This window comes from Dromiciops gliroides, chromosome 3 (genome assembly GCF_019393635.1).
Source record: "Dromiciops gliroides isolate mDroGli1 chromosome 3, mDroGli1.pri, whole genome shotgun sequence".
NCBI classification, from domain to species: domain Eukaryota; kingdom Metazoa; phylum Chordata; class Mammalia; order Microbiotheria; family Microbiotheriidae; genus Dromiciops; species Dromiciops gliroides.
Window position 1 is genome coordinate 610,051,701 of NC_057863.1, and position 20,016 is coordinate 610,071,716.

General features: G+C 42.0%; 1 protein-coding gene across 7 annotated transcripts in view; it reads left to right on the forward strand.

Moving 5' to 3' along the window:
- Window positions 1–10,582: 10,582 nt before the first annotated feature.
- Window positions 10,583–20,016, forward strand: part of HNRNPR (heterogeneous nuclear ribonucleoprotein R) — a 58,890-nt gene continuing 49,456 nt past the window's right edge. For 3 of the 7 annotated variants that reach the window (XM_043990726.1, XM_043990727.1, XM_043990725.1), the window contains exons 1-3: window positions 13,516–13,684; window positions 15,993–16,111; window positions 16,591–16,698. In XM_043990726.1, the coding sequence (XP_043846661.1) occupies window positions 13,528–13,684; window positions 15,993–16,111; window positions 16,591–16,698 (384 nt within the window). In that variant the 5' untranslated portion in view covers window positions 13,516–13,527. Of the gene's footprint in view, window positions 10,698–13,515; window positions 13,685–15,992; window positions 16,112–16,590; window positions 16,699–20,016 lie in introns of those variants that run through there. The other 4 variants (XM_043990723.1, XM_043990724.1, XM_043990728.1 and 1 more) reach the window with 4 other exon arrangements.

The following is a 20,016-nucleotide window of genomic DNA, read 5'->3' on the forward strand; positions in this document are numbered from 1 at the left end:
GGAGTAGTGGGGAGCGAAATTAGAGGAAGAGTATATTAAGGGAAAGATTGGACCTAAGCAAAACAAACACTAAGGATGTATAAAAATATGTATAGCTCTTTTTTTTGTGTGGGGGGCAGTAGGGGTTAAGTGACTTGCCCAGGGTCACATAGCCAGTAATTGTCAAGTGTCTGAGGTCAGATTTGAACTTGAGTGCTCCTGAATCCAGGGCCGGTGCTTTATCCACTGCACCACCTAGCCACCCCCAAAGATAGTTCTCAACATTTGTTTATTTTACTTTTTTTAATTTAAAAAAATTTTTTTAGTGAGGCAATTGGGGTTAAGTGACTTGCCCAGGGTCACACAGCTAGTAAGTGTCAAGTGTCTGAGGTATAGCTGTTTTTGAGGTGAGGTGATAAAGAATGGGAGCCTGAGGGGGTACCTGTAATTTGGGCAATAGATGAAAAAGTTGTGGTATATGAATATGATTAAACTGGTGGAATACTATCAAGCTGAACTCTTATCAGCATAAGGAACAAACATCATTCTAGGGGAACATAGGGATACATGCTACCCACCTCCTGATGGATAGGTGAAGGACTCAGAATGCAGAAAGAGACACATTTGGTGGGGGGGTGGTATGGCCAATGTGGAAAGTTGTTTTGAGTGACAATACATGTTTGTAATAGGTTTTGATTTTCTTGTGTTCTAATTTGGGACTGGGGTAGGATGGGAGGAGGATGAGCAGGAGGATTTTGGCTAATTAAAACAAATAAAAATATTTTAAAAAAAAAGGACAGATCCTGCTCTCCAGAGGCTCACAGTCTAAGGGGGAAGACAACATGAAAACAACTCTATCAACAAGCTATGTGCAGGATCATTTAGAAATAATCAATAGAAGGCATTCTAGCATCAAAGCCTCATGTAACAAATAGGATTTTCGCTGTAAACCAGGGAAGTCAAGGGGCAGAGATGAGGAAGGAGAATATTCTAGGCATGGGGAACAGCCAGCATAAATACTAGGAGTCTGGAGGTTGACTAAATAGTAAGAAGACAGGAAAGGTCAGAAAAGGCCAGAGTATAAAGCCCTTTGATGCCAAACCAGATTTTACATTTGGTCCTGGAAATGGTAGGGAGCCATTGGAGCCATGAAGAATGGGGTAATATGATCACATCTGCACCTTAGGGAGATTGATTTGACACCTGGATGCAGGGTGGCCTGGAATGGGGCAGGCTATTGCAATAGTAGAGTAATGAGCGGATGAAGGTCTGCCCCAGTATGTGTCAGAGGAAAGAACAGAGAAAATGAAAGAGAACTGAATGAGGTAAAATCAACAGGTCTTGCCAATAAATTAGATATAGGAAGTGAGAGAGAACAAGGAGTCAAGGATGACACCTAGATTGTGAGCCTGGGGGACAGGGAAATGGTGGTACCCTCAACAAGAATAGGGAAGTTTGGAAGTGGAGAGCATTTTTGGAGAAGAATATTAGTTTTGGACGTGATGTGTTTGAGATGCTCATAGGATATCCAGTTTCAATTATCTATCAGGCAGTTGGAGATTTGAGTCTGGAGGCTAGGGGAAAGGTTGGGGCTGGATAAGTAGATCTGAGGATCATCTGCATATGGATGAGAATTGAATTCTTGGGAGCTGGTAAGATCACTAAGTGAAATAGTATAAAATCACAAGGGAAGAGGGCCCAGGACAGAGCCCCAGAGGACACCACCAGTAGCAGACCCCAATTGGATGAAGAGTAAGCAAAGGAGACAGAGACAGAGTGCTCAGACAGTATCAGGGGAACTAAGAGAGAGCTGTGTTATGAAAACCTAAAGAGAAGAGAGTATCAAAGACAAGAGTGGGATCAACAATGTCAAAAGCTGCAGAGAGGTCAAGAAGAATAAAGATTGAGGCAATTAAAAGATCATTGATAACTTTGGGGAGAGGGGTTTCAGTGGAATGATGAGTTCAGAAGCTAGAGTGTAAGGGGTTAAGAAGAGAATGAGGGAAAGCAGAGGCACCTGTTGTAGATAGCCTTTTCACGGAGTTTTGCCCCAAGAGAGGAGAGACTTGGGATGATAGCGTTGATGGAAGAAACCAGAGAGGGTTTTTTTTTGAGGATGGCAGAAACAAGAAGACATGTTTATAAGGCAGCAAGGAAGCAGACAAGGAGAGATAGAAGATTAGTTAAAGAGTGGGATAATAGAAGGAAAAATCTGCTGGAGAAAATGGGATGGGATGGCATCACTTCTGTGTGACCCTGGGCAAGCCACTTAATCCTCATTGCCCTGGGGGAAAAAAAGGAATGGCATCACTTGTGTTTCCTTGCAAGGACAAGGGTCATTTCGTGTGAAATGTTGAAGGAAGAGATAGTGCCAGAAGGCATCTGAGTGTGATGAGGAAGGAAGAAGGCCACGCTGAAGGCCTCCATTTTTTCAGTTACATATGAGGCCAAGTTGGAGCTGTGGGAGGCTTGGAGAGAGATGAAAACGTTTGGAAACATGCTGTGGCGAGTGGGATAGTTATTTAATTAGGAATGTGTAAAAGAATTTTCTCACCACAATGAGAAGGTCACCTCTATACTAAGGCCCTTATCCTTGTAAATCCCATTCTCCTTCTGATCTCCTGATTTCTATGGAACAATGAATCTTTTTATCTCCCATGTTTGCAACTTTGGGCCTGTCTTTGTCTCTTCCCTTTCCCTCATTTCTCATATCCATTCAGTTAGTTGGCTGACATTGGACCTGTTGATCTCTCATGTTTATTCTCTTCTCTGTTGTCACTGAAACCCCTAAATTATCACCTACTTACACTATTGCAAGAGTCTCCTGATAGGTCTTCTAACCCCTCCCTTCTCCAATCCATCCATCATAATTTTGCCAGGATAATCTTTCTTATGCATAGATTTGATCACTCCTTTGCTAAAATATTTCCTGTAGACTCCATCATTGCCTTCCAAGTTCAGATTCATCCGCCACACATTCGAGGCCTTTGCTTTACAGAAATGGTAACTGAAGCCTCCGAAGATTTATTTGTCTGTGGTCAAAGTGATCACAAGGAAAGAGGGCCCAGGACAGAGCCCCAGGGGAGACCACCAGTTAGCAGACCTCAATTGGATGAAGAGTAAGCAAAGGGTGAAGTGAATTCGTACCAAAGCCAAAACTGAAACCCGGGTCTCTTGACTCTAAGCCCAGGGCTCTTTCAAGTCTGCCAGCCTGCCTTTCTGAGAGGCCTTGGTTTGTTTATTCCTGATAAGAGTTTAATAACTCTAAGTGTTATTTGAAGTTAATTCCTGCTTTCTTATGTCTAGGGGTAAGTGGCACTGTTGGGTAGCAATGGAGGGTAGTCCTCTCCTACTCTCTTCTCAATGTCAGGGAGAAGGTCAGGAAAATCAATGGAAGCAACACAGGATGCAACACCTTAAGAAGAAGAGCATTTTAAAAAGCAGATGCTCCCTAACCTCTGGCCTTGTGATACCCTAAGGGCTTATGTTCTAGCTTTTACCATTATTATAACTGATACAATGGGCAAAGTAGTGCAGTGACAAAACCCTGGGGTGTGAACCCTGCGTTCAAATCTTGGTTCTCTGGCATTTATTAGCCAGTGTGATCTAGGACAAGATGCTTTACCTGTCTGCGTTTTGGTTTTCTCATCTGTAAAATGATGATAATTATACCTATACTATCTCAGAGTTATACTGAGAAAAATTATCTGTGAACTCTTAAGCACTGTATATAAATGTGTTAGAGGGAGACACATGGAGAGGAAAAGAGAGAGAGAGAGAGAAAGAGAGAGAGAGAGAGAAAGAGAGAGAGAGAGAAGGGAGGGAGAAGGAGAGAGAGGGGTGAGGGGTAAAGAGCCAGGATTTAAACCCAATCTCTGAATTTCAAGCCAGAGGTTCTGGGTTCAAATTCTAGCTCTGATATTTACTACCCTGTGTGACTCTCTAGTCCTCAGTTTCTTCATCTGTAAGGGAATACTCCTTTTAATAATGATCCTTGCAACCTCCCCCCCCCCCCCCCCCCCCCGCAAATAAATTGCTTTCTCTAGGATTTCATGATGCTTCTAGTTATTTCCTCAATAATATTTGTAGTCACATGCCTTTTTAAAAATCTTATTTTAAGAGCATTCCTCCAATTCATAAGTAGTCAAAAGATATTATTAACAAGAAGTTTTCAGAGGAAGAAATCAAAGTTATCAATACTCATAAAAGTGTTTTAAATCACTAATAATTAAAGAAATGCAAATTAAAACAACTCTTAGGTACTACCTCACACTTATCAAATTGGCTAACATGACAGAGAAGGAAAATGACAAATTCTGGAGGAATGTGGAAAAATAGGATCATTAAATGCACTTTTGGTGAAGTTGTGAACTAGTCCAACCATTCTAGAGAACAACTTTTTTTTGAGAACAATTTTGAACTATGCCTAAAGGGTTATAAAACTCTACATACTCTTTGATCTAGCAATACCATCACTAGGTCTGAATTCCAGAGATCAAAGAAAAAGGAAAAGGACAAAAATAATTATAGCAGCTCTTTTGGTAGTGGCAAAGAATTGGAAATTAAGGAGATGCCAGTCAACTGGGCAATGATTGAACAAGTTGTGCTATGTGATTATGATAGAATACTATTGTATTATAAGAAACTATAAGGGGGATGACTTCAGAAAAACCTAGGAAGACATATGAACTGATGCAAAGTGAAGTCAGCAGAACCAGGAGAACATGAACTATGTACACATAGTCAAAGCAATATTGTAATGATAATCAACTGTGAAAGACTTAGTTGCTCTGATCAATACAATGATCTAACACATTTTCAAAGGACCCATGATGAAAAATGCTATCCACCTTCAGAGGGAGAACAGATGAACAGTAAGTGCAGATAGAAGTGTGTTTTTTACTTTTTTTTTTGCTTTTCCCCCCAACATGCCTAATATAGAAATGTGTTTTGCATGAATTCACATATGTAATGTGTATCATTATTGCTTGTCCACTCAGTGGGTGGAGGAGGGACAGGAGGGAGAGAATTTGGAACTCAAAATAGAAAAAAATCAATATTAAAGGTAGATAAAAATTTTAAAAAATTCTTGTTTTTATTTATATCTTTAGCTTTTAAATCCACATGCTAGGAGAGAGAGAGAGAGAGAGAGAGAGAGAGAGAGAGAGAGAGAGAGAGAGAGAGAGAGAAAGAACTGCCCTCAAAACTAGGAAATCCTGGCTTTAAGTCCTGCCTCTGACATGACCCTTAGGGTCACCCTGTGTGACCCTAAGTAGGTTACTTTACCCAACTCTTTAAGACCACAAATTTCAGAGAACGTGTTGACCTGCATTGGTGCAGGAAGTTTTCTCAACTGGGAGTTCTTCATATCAATGAAATCATAGGTCTAGAGCCTTCCCTATCCCTTCATTACCCCTTGCTTCCTCATTGGGCCATCCTTTGAAACAAAGATTATAAAACAGAAAAAAGAGTTTGGCAGAACTAGCCAACTCATCGACCTTCATACTGCTTTTGCCCCACAAAACTATTCCTAACCCAGGTCATTCCCCTTATTCATCAGATTTGACGCAGAACTTTGACTTTAAATTTTTCCAAAATCAAATCCACCTGCCAAAGGATGAATAATTATTACTTCTGAGAATATTTTAAAAATGAGTAGTATATTTAATTCTAGTTTAGAATTCCATCTACATTCAAAATGACTGGACTCACTCAAGAAACAAAATGAAAGTTGTTAGGGCTAACTGGCACCATTCACTTCAAAATGAAGAATTCAATAAGACCTAGAGTCAGGGACAGTAAGCTAAAGGCAAGTTAGACATGTGTTTATTTTTAAAGAGCAGAGTGATCCTGGGAAGTAGAAAACAAGATAATGGTAGTCCTTATGATAGTCAGACAACTTCAGGATGAAAGGGCAAATGTTGAGATATTCCTGAAGAAAATAACAACTGGTAAAGATAACAAAGAAAGGGGAAGAAATTGGGTTTATAGTCTATAGATTGTAGCAAACAGGATTTAGGGGGAAGTCAAGGTTTCAGGTCAATGTAGGGGGAGGCAATCTTTAACAAAAAAAACGTTTCATTTAAGAAAGTTGTTGGTGATGTTCTTTTTAGCAATGATCACCATATTTCTTTGCTTCTCAAAGGTGTCCTCATTTGCCAGGAGAGAGACAGCAGTCCCAATGAATACGTACTCACTTTATCCACAGCTAGACTTATCCCACTGGGTTTTGTATTGTAGGAATTTTGTTGATTTTGAAATGTTGCATTTTTCTTCACAGAGGCAAATACAAAGTCACATATTTGATCATGTCATCTTTCTATTCAGCAATCTTCCACAACTTCTAATTGCCTTCAGAATAAAATACAAACTTCTTAGCCTGGATTTTAAGGATCTCCAGAAGCTGGCTCTCTTTCAAGTTCCTCCCCTCTATATTTTTGTTAATTGCACAATTAGCTGATGCCTGGACCGCATTCCATCTCCTGTCTCTACATTCACAGAGGCCTTCCCCCCACAGAGGACTGGCATAGTATATCCCCTCTTCATTTCTGCCTCTTAGGATCCTTGCCCTCCTGCCAGCCTCAGTTGATTGCAGGTGCCTCTGCCTCTCTCTGTGATTCCCCCAGTTAGTGTTCTCTCTCTCACCTCAGTTTCCATTAGGCTTACTCTCTTATACCTATCCCTCTGTCAAAACACAAGTTTCTTGGCTTAACTTGTAGAACTGTATCCTTCTCCTTAATAAACTCATTTGTCATCTCTTTGTATGTATTTGTATACTATCTTATCCACCATCGTAAAGTATAAGAGATCCTTGGGGATGAGCTTGTTTTTTATTTATATTTGACATTGAGTTTGACCAAAAATATTTACTAAGATCCCATGTTGTGCATAGGCACTCTGTGAGGTTCTGGGGGAAAGCTCATAATCTAATACACACAGACAATTGATAGGATAATATTTACCATTTGTGTGCCATTTGATATCCATTATCTTATTTGAGCCTCACAACACCCCTGTGAGGTAGATGCTGTTATTATCCTTATGTAACAAACAGGAGAACTAAAATGACTTGTCCCATTAAATGAATTTTAAAAAAATTAAATGACTAGACTTGGCTGGTGTCAGAGATAGAAATGGGACCCAAGTTTCTTGACTCCAAGTCCAGCACTCTCTCCATTGTGCCAAGATGCCTCTCCTACAAAGTTGTGGCAAATAGGTGGCACAGTGGAGAGAGTGCTGCATCTGGTCAGGAAGACCTAGGTTAAAATCCTACCTCAGATACCAGCTGTGTGACCATGGGCAAGTCACTTAACCTTGGTTTGCCTCAGTTTTCTCAAGTGTAAAATGGGGATAATAATAGCCCCTAAGTCCGGGTTGTTGTGAGGATTAAATCAGATACTATTTGTAAAGCACTTAGTACAGATCGGGGACTCACAGTGGGTACTATATAAATGCTAGGTATTATTGTCATTATAATTTTTTTTTGGTGGGGCAAGGAGGGTTAAGGGACTTGCCCAGGGTCACACAGCTAGTAAGTGTCAAGTGTCTGAGGCCGGATTTGAACTCAGGTACTCCTGAATCCAGGGCTGGCGCCTTCCATTATTATTAAAGTAGGATGTGACTAGGGTAAAGGAGAAATCTAGTAAAAGTGCTCCCTCATGGCTAATGTGTATACCCAAAGACCTAGAATAGGGCTCTGCACAGGGTGGGCAGACAATAATTATTTGTTGAATGAATGAATCCATTCAGCACAGTGCTAAATATGCAATAGCTACTTAAAAGATACTTCAGTTTTTCTCAGTTGTGTTCTCATGGTAACTTGACCCTGAAATGGCCTTAGAAATGAAGAATAGCTTGATCAGGGTCACCCTTCACCTACATGTATTGAATTACAAATGAAAGGGAGAACTGAGGTCAGGATTTAACAGATACTACTAGATTCTAAGTTCCTTGAGGTCAGAGACTTAAGCATCTTTTTTATGTTTAGTTCTGTGCTGAAACGGGTTTTGTCAACTAATAGCATTCAATTATTAAATGCCTCCTGAATGTAAGACTGTGCAAAAGCGCTGGTCTCAAGCAACTTACATCCTCACATGTTAACAACACATGAACAAAATAGACAGGGTAAATGGGAATTTGTCATCTTTGCTCAAGGTGGAAAGGATTGTACAAGATTCATTTCTCTTTCGTCAAAACTCCTATCTATCTATGATATTTTGCACCTATCCCATCTATTTCGTATAAAGTTCATGGACCTCTATGTAGCCATCAAATACACACTGTAAATAATAGAGAAAATTTACATGTGGCATTCCCTGAATTTAGCACTATTAGGCCAAAGAAGGTATGCTAACTATGAGGATAGACGGAAATAGAAGGGGAAAACCAAAAGGGATCCCTAATCTTGGTTTTGAAAAATGGTCACTTCAAATTTTCCCAGAGCTATCTTATACTGCCCCCCCCCCCAATCTTTTTGTTGCTGTTGTTCAGGTGTGTGTGACTCTTCATGACCCCATTTGGGGTTTTCTTGGCAGAGATCCTGGAGTGGTTTGCCATTTCCTTCTCCAGCTCATTTTATGGATGAGGAAATTGAGGCAAAAAGGATTAAGCGATCTGTACAGAATCACACAGCTGAGACTGGATTTGAACTCAGGGAGATGAGATAATACTCCACCATGATATGATAGCTTTCCTTACTCCTCCTTACTTCCCCTTGATAACAACCTCCTCCCTCAGACCTGATTTAATTATGTTTGTACTACTTTTAACTACTTTTTTTTTCTTTTTAGCTGAATCCTGCCATTTCATGGCTGCAGAGGACTCCAGGTCCACCAATGCAGATCTGCAACTTGTCGCTTAGTCTTTTGTTTGAAGGGATTTGGGGGAGAGCTCCAAGGAGTCACTGCCTGTCCTCCAACTTGTTGCTTAGTCTTAAGAACATTGCCTGACGGCACTAAGCGAATTGGCTTCCCTAGGATCACACAGCAAGCAGGTATGAAGAGGAAAGACTTGAATCCAAGCTTTCTCTAGTAGACCAGCTCTCTACTCACTTAACCAAGCTACCTCTCATTGGACTTCCAATTCTGTCTTATAGTTATTTTGTGTTGGGGTTTCACCCTCACCTACCTTACTGAGCACCAGGAGGGGAGAGACTGTCTTATCTACACTTGGCATCTCCCTTTCCCTTCCTAGGGCTCTTCACACTGGGATCGCATGTTATTTGAAAGAATACTTATGTGCGTTTTTTTGGCAAATCCCTTGAAGGCATAACAGACTGTTCCAGTTTTCACTTTGGTGTACCCATTGCTCAGCTTCAGGGCATGGCATTTAACTGTTCCTTCGGCAGGCATTTATTTCTGTGTACATCATATTTTTTGCTCCAAGAAACCAGGGACTAAGTTTTTTTTTCTTCCACCTTTTCCATGATACCCAGTGCCTAGCTGGCAAGGCTTGGCACATCATACATAACTAATAACGGTGACTCCTCTACTCTTGTGTATATATTGTATCCTCAAAAGTAGAATGCAAGTTCCTTAGGGTTAGGGGGCTGCCACTTTTCACCCTTGATCCCAATGCCCAGCGCTAATAGTCCTTAATAAACCATTGATTGTGCTGTCTGATCCTCCTTAAAGTCAGCACCTTCCCTTTGCTGATCTCCAATTTATGAGTCCGTAGCTTGTTTGTATAGATTTTTGCCTGTAGTCTCCCCAATTAAGAGTGTAAGCTCCTTGAGGGCAGGGGGTCTTTTTGCTTTGTTATTCTAGTGCTTAGCAGCTCCTGGCACACAGTGGGCGCTTACTGTGTGCTTATTGCACATTAGCGGCGAACCTCTAAGGGTGGGGGTAGGGTTTATGTCTACTCTCCTCTCTGAATCTCCAGCTCTTGGCCAGGCAGACGGGGGCGCTTCAGGGATGAAGGCAGAAACAGCCCGATGGTGAGTGAGGACAAGGGTTCCAGTTATTCCACGGGAAGCTACAGGTCAGAGGCTAGAAATGGGCGTTACATCACGCTTTAGGCCCCCTTCCGACAACGTTTGTTGAAGCGGTCACTAATAAAGCAGGTTCGGTCTCGGCTCGGCCCGGTCTAGGGGCCAGCCAGGCCTGGGGTCGGACCATGACGGGGCGGGGGGGGGTGGTCCCGGGCATCGGTCGCGCCCCGACAGGGTGTGCCAAGTTGCAGGGAGGAGAGGCAGCGAGAAGCTGTTCACTTCTCCCGGCGAGCGGCTGGAGACCAGTGGCCTTCAACAGGACCTCCACAGCAGGGAGCAGAGAGACAAGCTCCGGCCGGCCTCAGCGCACCCTTTGTGTGCCTCCCTCCGCCCCCGGCTCCCTAGTCCAGCGCCGCTGAGCTTCCCCATTGGCTCAACGGATGCCTCCACTGATTGGCTCTCCGTTCGTCCCGGCTTGTCGCCTCCCCCTCAGAGTCCCGTTGCTATAGGCCGTCGTAGCCGTCGCTCGGGTCTCCTCCAGCGTTGATTGGCTGTATCGGAGAGCCGAGTCCCTGGAAGCAGTTCCGGGAAACCCCGCGTGCTGCCGGGATCTCGCCGCCCGTTCCATGAGGAGGAGGAGGCGGAGGAGGCGGAGGAGGCGGCGGCCCTGGGGGGGGGAAAGGGCGGGGGGAGACAGAGAGGGGGTGGCGCGCGCGCCATTTCTAGTCGTTTTCAAAGAGCCTCGCGCTCGTTCTCACGGGCCCCCATCGCCGGCGCCCGCTTTGCCCTGGTGAGTCTCGCGCCCGCCCGTGGGGGGAGGGGCCGGCCGCTCCGATTCGGCCGGGCCCGGGCCCCGCGCCACGTCCCTGCTCTGGAGGGGGCCGCCGGGCGGGCCGGTGCGAGCGGGAGGTGGGGAGAGAGGGAGGCTAAGGGGGAGGGGGGGCGGTTCTGGGCCGGCGTCCGGCGCGCGGCTTTGGGCCTAGGCCGGCCGGCCGGCTGGGCGCCTCCCTCCCCCGCAGCGGGCTCCGCTCGGGCTCGCGGGCCGCGCCTTTCCCGCCTCCGAGGAAGGCCCCGCCATGCGCGCCGGGAGGCGGGGGTGGGGGGGCGGAGGCCGAGCCGGGCCTCGCAGCCTGGGCCTCAGGGACAAGGGAGGCCCCCCCCCACGTGGGTTTCCCTCCCCCCCCCTCCCCGCACGTGAGGCCGGTGCCATCCCTCCCGCCATCCCCAGCAGGTTGAGAGGTGGTGGTCCGGGGAGTGAGAGTAAGTACCCCCCCACGTGGTGCCCAGGGCAGGTCCCCTCCCTTTGCTGGCCCTTTGGCTGCGGTCCTGGATCATTAATGTGAACATTTAAAAAGGATCTGGGAAAAGGGAGGGGGCAGCTAATTGATCCCCCCACCATAATCCCTCCAGATTTAAATGGCCTTCGTGCCCCCTACCCCCCAACAAAAACCTTACTTGAGCGTGTTTACTACGTCCAGAAGTTGGTCCGGCTGGGTGGTAGTTTGTCAATTAACATAATAGGCTTAGTTCTCAAGCCTTAGGCTTGAAGGAGAGGAAGGTTTTTCTTTCGCATTCCCCAAGACCTGTAAAGCTGCATTTTTTGGTAAAGTTTTATTCAACTTTTTTTTGAAGTAAAGGCCCCCCCCCTTTTCCTCCCTGTCCTCCCCTCCCTCTCTCCTCCCCCCCCCCCCTTCAGTATCTGCTTATTTGAGGCATGCTGAGTACATCTGGTACTAATAGTATTCATGACTTTTTTTTCCCATCTTGTGCTTAATAGGCAACCTGTCTTATGCTTTACCCATACTTTGATAGCGATTTTTCTTAACAGAAATGTTCACATCTGTTAAGAGTTTGCTTCCATTCTGTGACTGCAAAATGTTGCTTTGCTGCAAAGGTCTTGTGATGTTGTGTATAACTTTGGAATTTTGAAGATTTCCTTTCCTACCTGTTTGGGGGTGGGGTGGGAGGAAGTAGGAAATTCACACGGGGGAGTCTCTAGGATGCAGCCTTGTGTAGGAGCTTGGTTTGATTTCATAATGTGCATTGGCCCATTTCTCGTGATACACAGTTGGCAGTCTTGAGCCAGTTCATCAGATAGTGTTTTGAGGCCTGCTTTGAAAAGCCTTTATCCATGTAAATAAACGAGTTCAGCAGCAAAGTGTGCGTCTGTCTGTACACAGCCTGTGCTATCACCAGACAATCAAATCTTTAATAGTGTTCTTTGACCATAACATGTCCTGACAGCTTTAGCTCTTTCAGAGTAATCCTTCTATGCTGAATTTCCTCATTTCCTCCTCTCTCCCCTTTTCTCCCTAACTCCAACTTTGGTCTATTCTGTCTTCTCACATTATCTTCAACTGGACTTCAGTGGTCTTGAAAGAAATTAAGTTGTTTCAAGTGGGACAATTGCTGCTAGTGCCTTCCCATAATGTCTGGTAGGATCTCTAGAGGTGTGGCTATGTAAGAGCTTTTTGGGAGAATGGCATTTTCTTGATATCTTTGAGTTTCCTTCAAAAGCCAGGCTTATTCTTGATATCCCCCTTCATATCCTTGATTGCAGTATATGTCGCAATGTCTTTCTTCTGCTGCATATTATCTTCATCAAGTTGTCATTTCACCACAGACAAATGCACCTTTAACTCTTACTGCTTTTGTGAGGCAGGTACCTTTTCCATCTGTGCTGGTCTTGTAGAGCTCTCCATTTAAACTCTTCCCCAGGTAGTCAGTCCATTTGAGTAGTACTTGAATGGTGGAATATATAGAATGATTGCTGGCTGGTTAACTGAGAAATCTGATCTAAGTTCACCCTTAACTAGGCACCACTGATTGGAACTCTTGGAGAGAAGCTAGCCTGAATATGTATTTTTGCAGCCTTACCAAATTGATTGACATAGGAAATTCAATATATTGTAGAGTTGGGTTTCCTTTAAAAAAAGTAACCTCCCCATATAGCTCATTTTAAATATGGATTAAATTTTTTTCTCATAAATTTATAGATGGGAAGAAAAAAATTAAGTTTGTTAGTGATCTTAATGTGAATCTAGTGAGTGCAGGATGGAAAACCACCCCCAGACACCCCCAGCACGTTGAACAGGGCTACACTTCTGTCACACCTGTATTGGGATGGAAGCATGATGTGGTAGAGAGCCAGGGATCTTTGAAAATTCTCAAACCTCCAGTGTTTGGTTTGTTTACATACAAGAAATCATTGAGTTTGTGTAAGAGGGGGAGCTACCGAGCTTTTTAGGCCTTTATAGTGGTGACTTGTTCATCAAACAAAGTGTTTCTTTTTGATGACATCATCACCAGGACATAAGAGCTGCTTTGTTAATCAGATACTTTTCCCTCTGATCAGAAAGTCTGAGACCTTTGACCACCATGGTGTACATGAAGTACCTTAAAACCTTACTGCTTCCATGTACATATTCCATTGTATTCCAGGATGATTTTATTGCAAATTTAGGTCAGCTACCTCACAAAAAGGCATCAAATATGACTTTGATAGAGTACTAGAAGCATGTATACAAGATAGTTTAGATAAGTCATGCATTGTCCTGCAAACTAGTTCTTTCTGGCTTAATGTAATATAGCTCCTGAATTTTTTCCAGCAGCATAATAAAATGGCTAATCAGGTGAATGGTAATGCGGTACAGTTAAAAGAAGAGGAAGAACCAGTGGACACTTCCAGTGTTACTCACACAGAGCACTACAAGACACTGATAGAGGCAGGCCTCCCACAGAAGGTGGCAGAGAGACTTGATGAAATATTTCAGACAGGTATAATATGCATTTCTTGTTTCTGACCGCTTATGAAAGTGAGGGCAAACCACTTTGAATTGTATAGCTTTTTAAGGTTAACTAATGCTACTGTTTCTGATCTGTCCCTGTAGAGCCGAATGTGTGTGACTGTCCCGTCACTGAAGGCAAATTGGGTTTGACTTTGATACTCTTATATCATGATTTTGAAGCCTTCTTAGTGTTGAAGATTGCAGTCTTAGTTGCTTCAGACCAGTACATCAGTTTATCTTAGATTTATCACAAGAAAAATGTGTATTCCAGCATACTAAATTTGACATTTTTTTCTCAATCCAAATCAGTCATCATTTTGCTTTTACTTTTCTACTTTAGCTTCTTAATGTGACTCTTAAATCAGTTTAGCTCTGAATTAGGTGGCATAGTAAGGAATAGTTAGGATGTATTATTGCCTGAAACTGTAATAAATGTCATATTATGTGAGTTTTGTGGCCTGTCTCGTTTTCATTGGACAGTAATCCACATCTCTCAGCATCTCATGGAAGTGTTTGGTTTGCACTAGTTGGCTGCTTTTTATCCAGAAGTGCCAGGGTTAAGTGCTTAGGAAAAAATGAATATCTTAAACAAGGTTTTGGTTGTAAGTGGTTTCAGGTTTTAAAGTGGGAGAGAAATGTTTACCCTTAGGGAATCTTGTTCATAAATAAATATATCCTCCCCCTTTGACGACATAAATGGATAGAAACCTTCCTCTTTAGAGTGTTTGGCGATCTGCAGTCAGCTTCTGAGAAAGAGAACTGAATTGTATTATAAATCTTTCTTAAGTACTGTAAGTCATAAAATAACTTTTTGTCTCTTTTTTTAAAAAAAGACAGGAGATATGTTAGGCTTAAAAATTATTTCCTTACAAGTCTCCTGGGTAAGGTATCCAGCTGGAAATCAGTCCTCTGGAGTTTTTTTGTGCATTTCTGCCATTGGGAACAGACAGTGATCTGCTTAAAGATGCCCTCTTGTAGAGTCTTGGTTAGTAAGGATGGCGAAGCTCATGGTTTGGGCAGAGGCACGGTTGGACCAGGGAAAGGCCTGATGGGCCTCTGGGACTGTGGTATTTGGATGTGCTGTGGAATTTTTCATGTAAGGAACTCAGACTTATTTAGACATGTTCATTTGGGGACATTTTAAATAAATTTACGTTAGTGCATTTAATTCTTACATTAGTAACTGCAAGTGGCACTACATTTATGAAATTTTTAATTTCAGTATAAAATGAAATTTTGTTTGGTGGGCTTTGCTAATAACATGGAGTCACTTTAAAAATGCTCTTTCCATTTCCTAATAGTTTACTTTGCAGGCTCATATATAAGTTTTTATAATAAATTCAGGTTAAGTTAGAAGAGCTTTTTATTCCTTAGTACATGCTCAATATACTGTTTAACAGTTCATGTTTAGAGTACTGGGAGGATTTAAAAAAAATAGTTTCTAATAGGTCCATGGCCATAGAATTAATTTTAGTTCATTTGGGAAATGTCATTGTTTACATGTAATGATCTGATTGCTACAGCATCCCTTAAATCTCAACATATTTCACATTCTTGAAGAAACTACGAAGCTGCTAAAATGTGGCTTTCTGAACTTTTTCTTAAGTTTGATCTGTAATGTTAATTTTCTAAGGATTACAGAAGAATGGTGTTGTGTCTTTCCACATTTGACTGAAACAAAGTCTATCTATCTATATAGCCAAACAGTAATTTTCAGTTTCTGGCCCTAAGAAGGGAAAAGCCTTTGCTACTCTTTGGGGCTGGAGTTGCTTAGTAATAGGTGGCTTTTCTCCCCCCAGTTGGTTGGGTGACTCTTTATACTTATGAAGATTGCAAAACTTCCTAAGCCCATAGTTTGGAGCAGATCCTTGGGGAAGATAGTTCTGTTCATGTACTACTTAGAAATGTGGACCAGAATTGATGCTTTCAAGCCTCAGTCTGTTGCACAATGTGTATGGCACACTTAACTCCTTCCAGGGCATTTGAAACTTCAGTATTAATTATTTTTTTTTGAGTGTGCATAGGGTTTGTGTTTGTGTTTTTTGGTGGGATTGGGGTGGGGGACACAGGGAACAAATTGTTACATAATGAAAGTATTTTATTTTTAAGTGTTTACATTTTTATGTTCTTTCATATAGTGTTTTTATAGTTGCGTGAAGTTAAGAATAAGATAATTTACTAGTGATAGAATTGAATGTAACTGTGATTAAAAGTGAATAACAGGACAGGTTCATCAGTTTGTGTCTCCTTTAGCTTTCTGAACAATAACATTACCATTTTTCAATTTGAATTTTTAGGGTTGGTAGCTTATGTCGATCTTGATGAAAGAGCAATTGATGCTCTCAGAGAATTTAATGAAGAAGGCGCCCTCTCTGTGCTCCAGCAGTTTAAGGAAAGTGACCTGTCTCATGTACAGGTAAGACTAAGAATCAGAAGAGATGCTGAATGAATGAACTGAAGTGGAATGTGCTGGTTGAGTTCCATGATGCTGGCCTTTAGCTACAGTGGCACATTGGGCTACAGCTGCTTTTGTAAACCCGAACTTGGTGTCCTGCTATAAGTCTCCAAGCCATGTCCACAATAGAAGCTTGTGGGCCATTCATTCATTTTACATGGCTGACATCCTCAGGAGATGTTAACAGTGATACCGGGAGCAGACTGCCTATAATAGTGGGGTTGACCTGCTGCATTACCAGCATGGGGGAGGGGAGAATGTTCAGGTAGGGAGGGACAGGTTAAGAACAGCAGATGGTAAAACACTAGAAAAAGCTAAAGGCCAATAAATTTATGCCTATCTGGTTCTCCCTGATGTTTAAATATCTGGGGGTGTGGAACCATTTATCCATTGGTGGGTACAAGCGCTTCTGGCGACTTGAAATTATTTTTCTTTTGTAGAACAAAAGTGCATTTTTATGTGGAGTTATGAAGACCTACAGGCAAAGGGAGAAACAGGGGAGCAAGGTACAAGAATCAACAAAGGGACCTGATGAAGCAAAGATTAAGGTAAAGCAAACTTCAGCTTGCCAGAATTAATGAGGTTAATTAGTTTTATATTTTCCAGAATGGTTTTTTGTACACATAGCAAAAAAAAATTTAAATTAAGGGAATTTTTCATAAAAGATAAGGGTTTCTCTAACTGTTCTTTCTCTCTCTTCTTATTGCTGAGAGGTATTGTGGTAGAATGGCAGGGGTCTTAGATTTGGAGTCAGGAAGAGACGTTCTGCTTCAGAGTCTTGTGGGTTCTGGTCTTGGGCTGAGCCTCTCCAAGCTTCAGTTAGTTTGTTTTCAAAATTCAGGTATTTGTGATACCTACTTCACAGGGTGCTTGTGAGGAACAGATGAGATAATTATTATGTATGTTTTAGCATAGCATGATGGAAAGGGCTACTTGAGTCCCTAGGCTTAAATCACTAAGCCTCAAGTATCCACACCTGCCAATTGGGGAGGATGGTAGCATTAATAAATCATAATCTGATATTTACATAGGCTGGTACTTTTACATATATCATGTAATCCCTCCAGTAGCCTGTGAGATAAATAGTGCAGGTATTATCATCCCCATTTGACAATGGAATAGCCCAGAGTCATATAGCTAGGAAGTGTCTGAGATGGGCTGGACCCCAGTCTTCTCTTGAGTTTGAGTTCAGCATTTCTGTTGCTTGTGCCATATTGCACTGTCAGGCCTGCCCTGCTTGCCTTATGGTGTTTGTGGAGCTCAAATGAGATTTTTGGAGGCTGGAGAGCACTCTGTAAATGTCAGGTGTTGTCATCATCATCATCATTATACGTGAATTAGCATAGGGCCTTTCTCTCTTTAAAAAGAGTATTTTATTTCCAATTACAGATAAAGATAGTTTTCAACATCCATTTATGTAAGATTTTGAGTTCTGGGGGCAGCTAGGTGGTGCAGTGGATAAAGCACTGTCCTTGGATTCAGGAGGACCTGAGTTCAAATCCAGCCTCAGACATTTGACACTAGCTGTGTGACCCTGGGCAAGTCACTTAACCTTCATTGCCCTGCAGTTCGAGTGGCGCACACACGATTTTGAGTTTCAAATTTTTCTTCCTTCCCTCCCCCCTTCCAAAGTTAGTAAGCAATCTGATATATAGGTTATATGTATTTCCATGTTATGTTGTGAGAGAAGAATCAGAACAAAAGGAAAAACTCAGAAGAAAGAAGAAACAACAACACTGAAAATAGTATGCTTTGATCTGCATTCAGACTCCATAGTTCTTTCTCTGGATGTGGAGAGCATTTTCCATCATGAGTCTTCTGGAATTGTCTTGGATCATTGTATTGCTGAGAAGAGCTAAGTCTTTCACAGTTGTTCATCACACAGTATTGCTGTTACTATGTACAATGTTCTCCTGGTTCTGCTCACTTCACTCATCAGTTCATGTAAGTCTTTCCAAGTTTTTCTGAAATCTGCCTGCTTATCCTTTCTTACAGCGCAATCGTATTCCATTACATTCATAAACCACAACTTGTTCAGCCAATCCCCAGTTGATGGGTATCCCCTCAATTTCCAATTCTTTGCCACCACAAAGACCTGCTATAAATATTTTTTGTACATGTAGGTCCTTTTTCTTTTTGTTTTTTATCTCTTTTGGGATACAGGCCTAACAGTATTTTAAAAACAAATTTTTTAGCCTTTGCAGTGGATAGGTCTATATTATTTGTCCTAAATGATTTGCTTCCTCATTATGAACACTTAACACTGGCCTGTTTAAAAAACAAAACTAAACCTTGGGTTGGAAGTGGGAGGGTGGGTAGCAGTCTATCAGAGACGACAGTTACCTATAAAAGCTGGACTAAAGTAACCAGTCCTGCCGCTCACAAGCTCTGTGGCTTTGGTGTCATTTTCCTATGGGGAGTTAATGCTCTCTAAGGTCCCTTCTGGTTCTGAGACGTGATCCTTAAATGGAATTTCTGTTTAATGAGTTACATAAACTCTATATCTCCCCAAAGTTTCCATTCTCTAGAAAGCCTTTTCTACACATTGTCTACATTGGCTACTTGTATGCTTCATGCACTAGAGTGAGACCAGGGATTAGCTTAATAATTTACATTTTCATAGTGTTTTAAAGTTTATAGGACACACTTGATTACCTTATGAGGTTTAGCTAGTAGAGTATTGTTGTTGTTTCAGAGGTGAGGAAACTGAGACTCAGAGCTTGAATGATTTTCTCAAGGTAATGAGTGTGCAAACAGGGAACTACCCAGATGTCTTGAGGCAGTGATTCATTGTTGGCTCCTGTACAACCTGAAGCATGAAACACTCAGTCAAGGACTGATTGACTCAATGTGCCTAGATCCAAATTCTGGTCAACTTGGAAGGATCAGTTGAGTTGTTTCTTTATATGGATTTAAGCACAGTGGGGGCTGTGAGGGAAGCCTGTTGACTGCCCTTACAGAATTCCTATTTAGTCAGGCAGAACAAGACCATGATACCAGGTAGCTAAGGGCTGGATTGTGGTTGTAGCCAGCAGTCCTGGAGGAATGAAATGAGTGAAGAATTAAGCTGGGAAAAAGGTTCTTGGAGGAAATGGAACTTCTGAAGGGGGTAGGGTGGTCAGGGGACATTTCAGACAGTGGCAGGAACAAAGATGGGAATAAACAAGGGCTTGGGGATACTAAGGACCAATGGAAGAGAGAATGCATATTGAGGAATAACAATAAATAAAGTTGGGTCTGCTATTGGTTTCATAGAACAAGAGTTGGGAGGACCCCTAGCAGACATTTAGATCCACTTCCTACCATCTTAAGTAGAAAATTCCCTTTAGGGATAGCTATCCATTGAAGAATGGCTGGAGAAGTTGTGATATGTGAATGTAGTGGAATAATATTGTGCTGTAAGAAAAAAATGAGTGGACAAATTTCAGAAAAACCTGGAAAGATTTACATGAATGGATGCTGAGTGAAGTGAGCAGAACCAGGAGAACATTGTGAACAGTAACAGCAACATTGTGATGATCAAGTGTGATTGACTTAGCTCTTCTCAGCAATCCAGTGATCAGGATAAGTCCAAAAGATTCATGATGGAAAATGCTCTCCACATTCAGAAAAAGAACTGATGGAGTCTGAATGCAGATCGAAGGGTATGGTTTTCACTTTATTTTAATTTTTTTGTAGTTTTTTCCTTTTGTTCTGTTTCTTTCACAACATGACTAATACTGGAAATAGTTTTACATGATTGCACATACGTAACCTATATCAAATTGCTTATTGTCTTAGGGAGAGGGGAAAAATTTGGAACTCAGAATCTCATTTATTTATTTATTTGTTAGTTTATTTTTTGCTAATTTCTTTTTTTTCTGAAT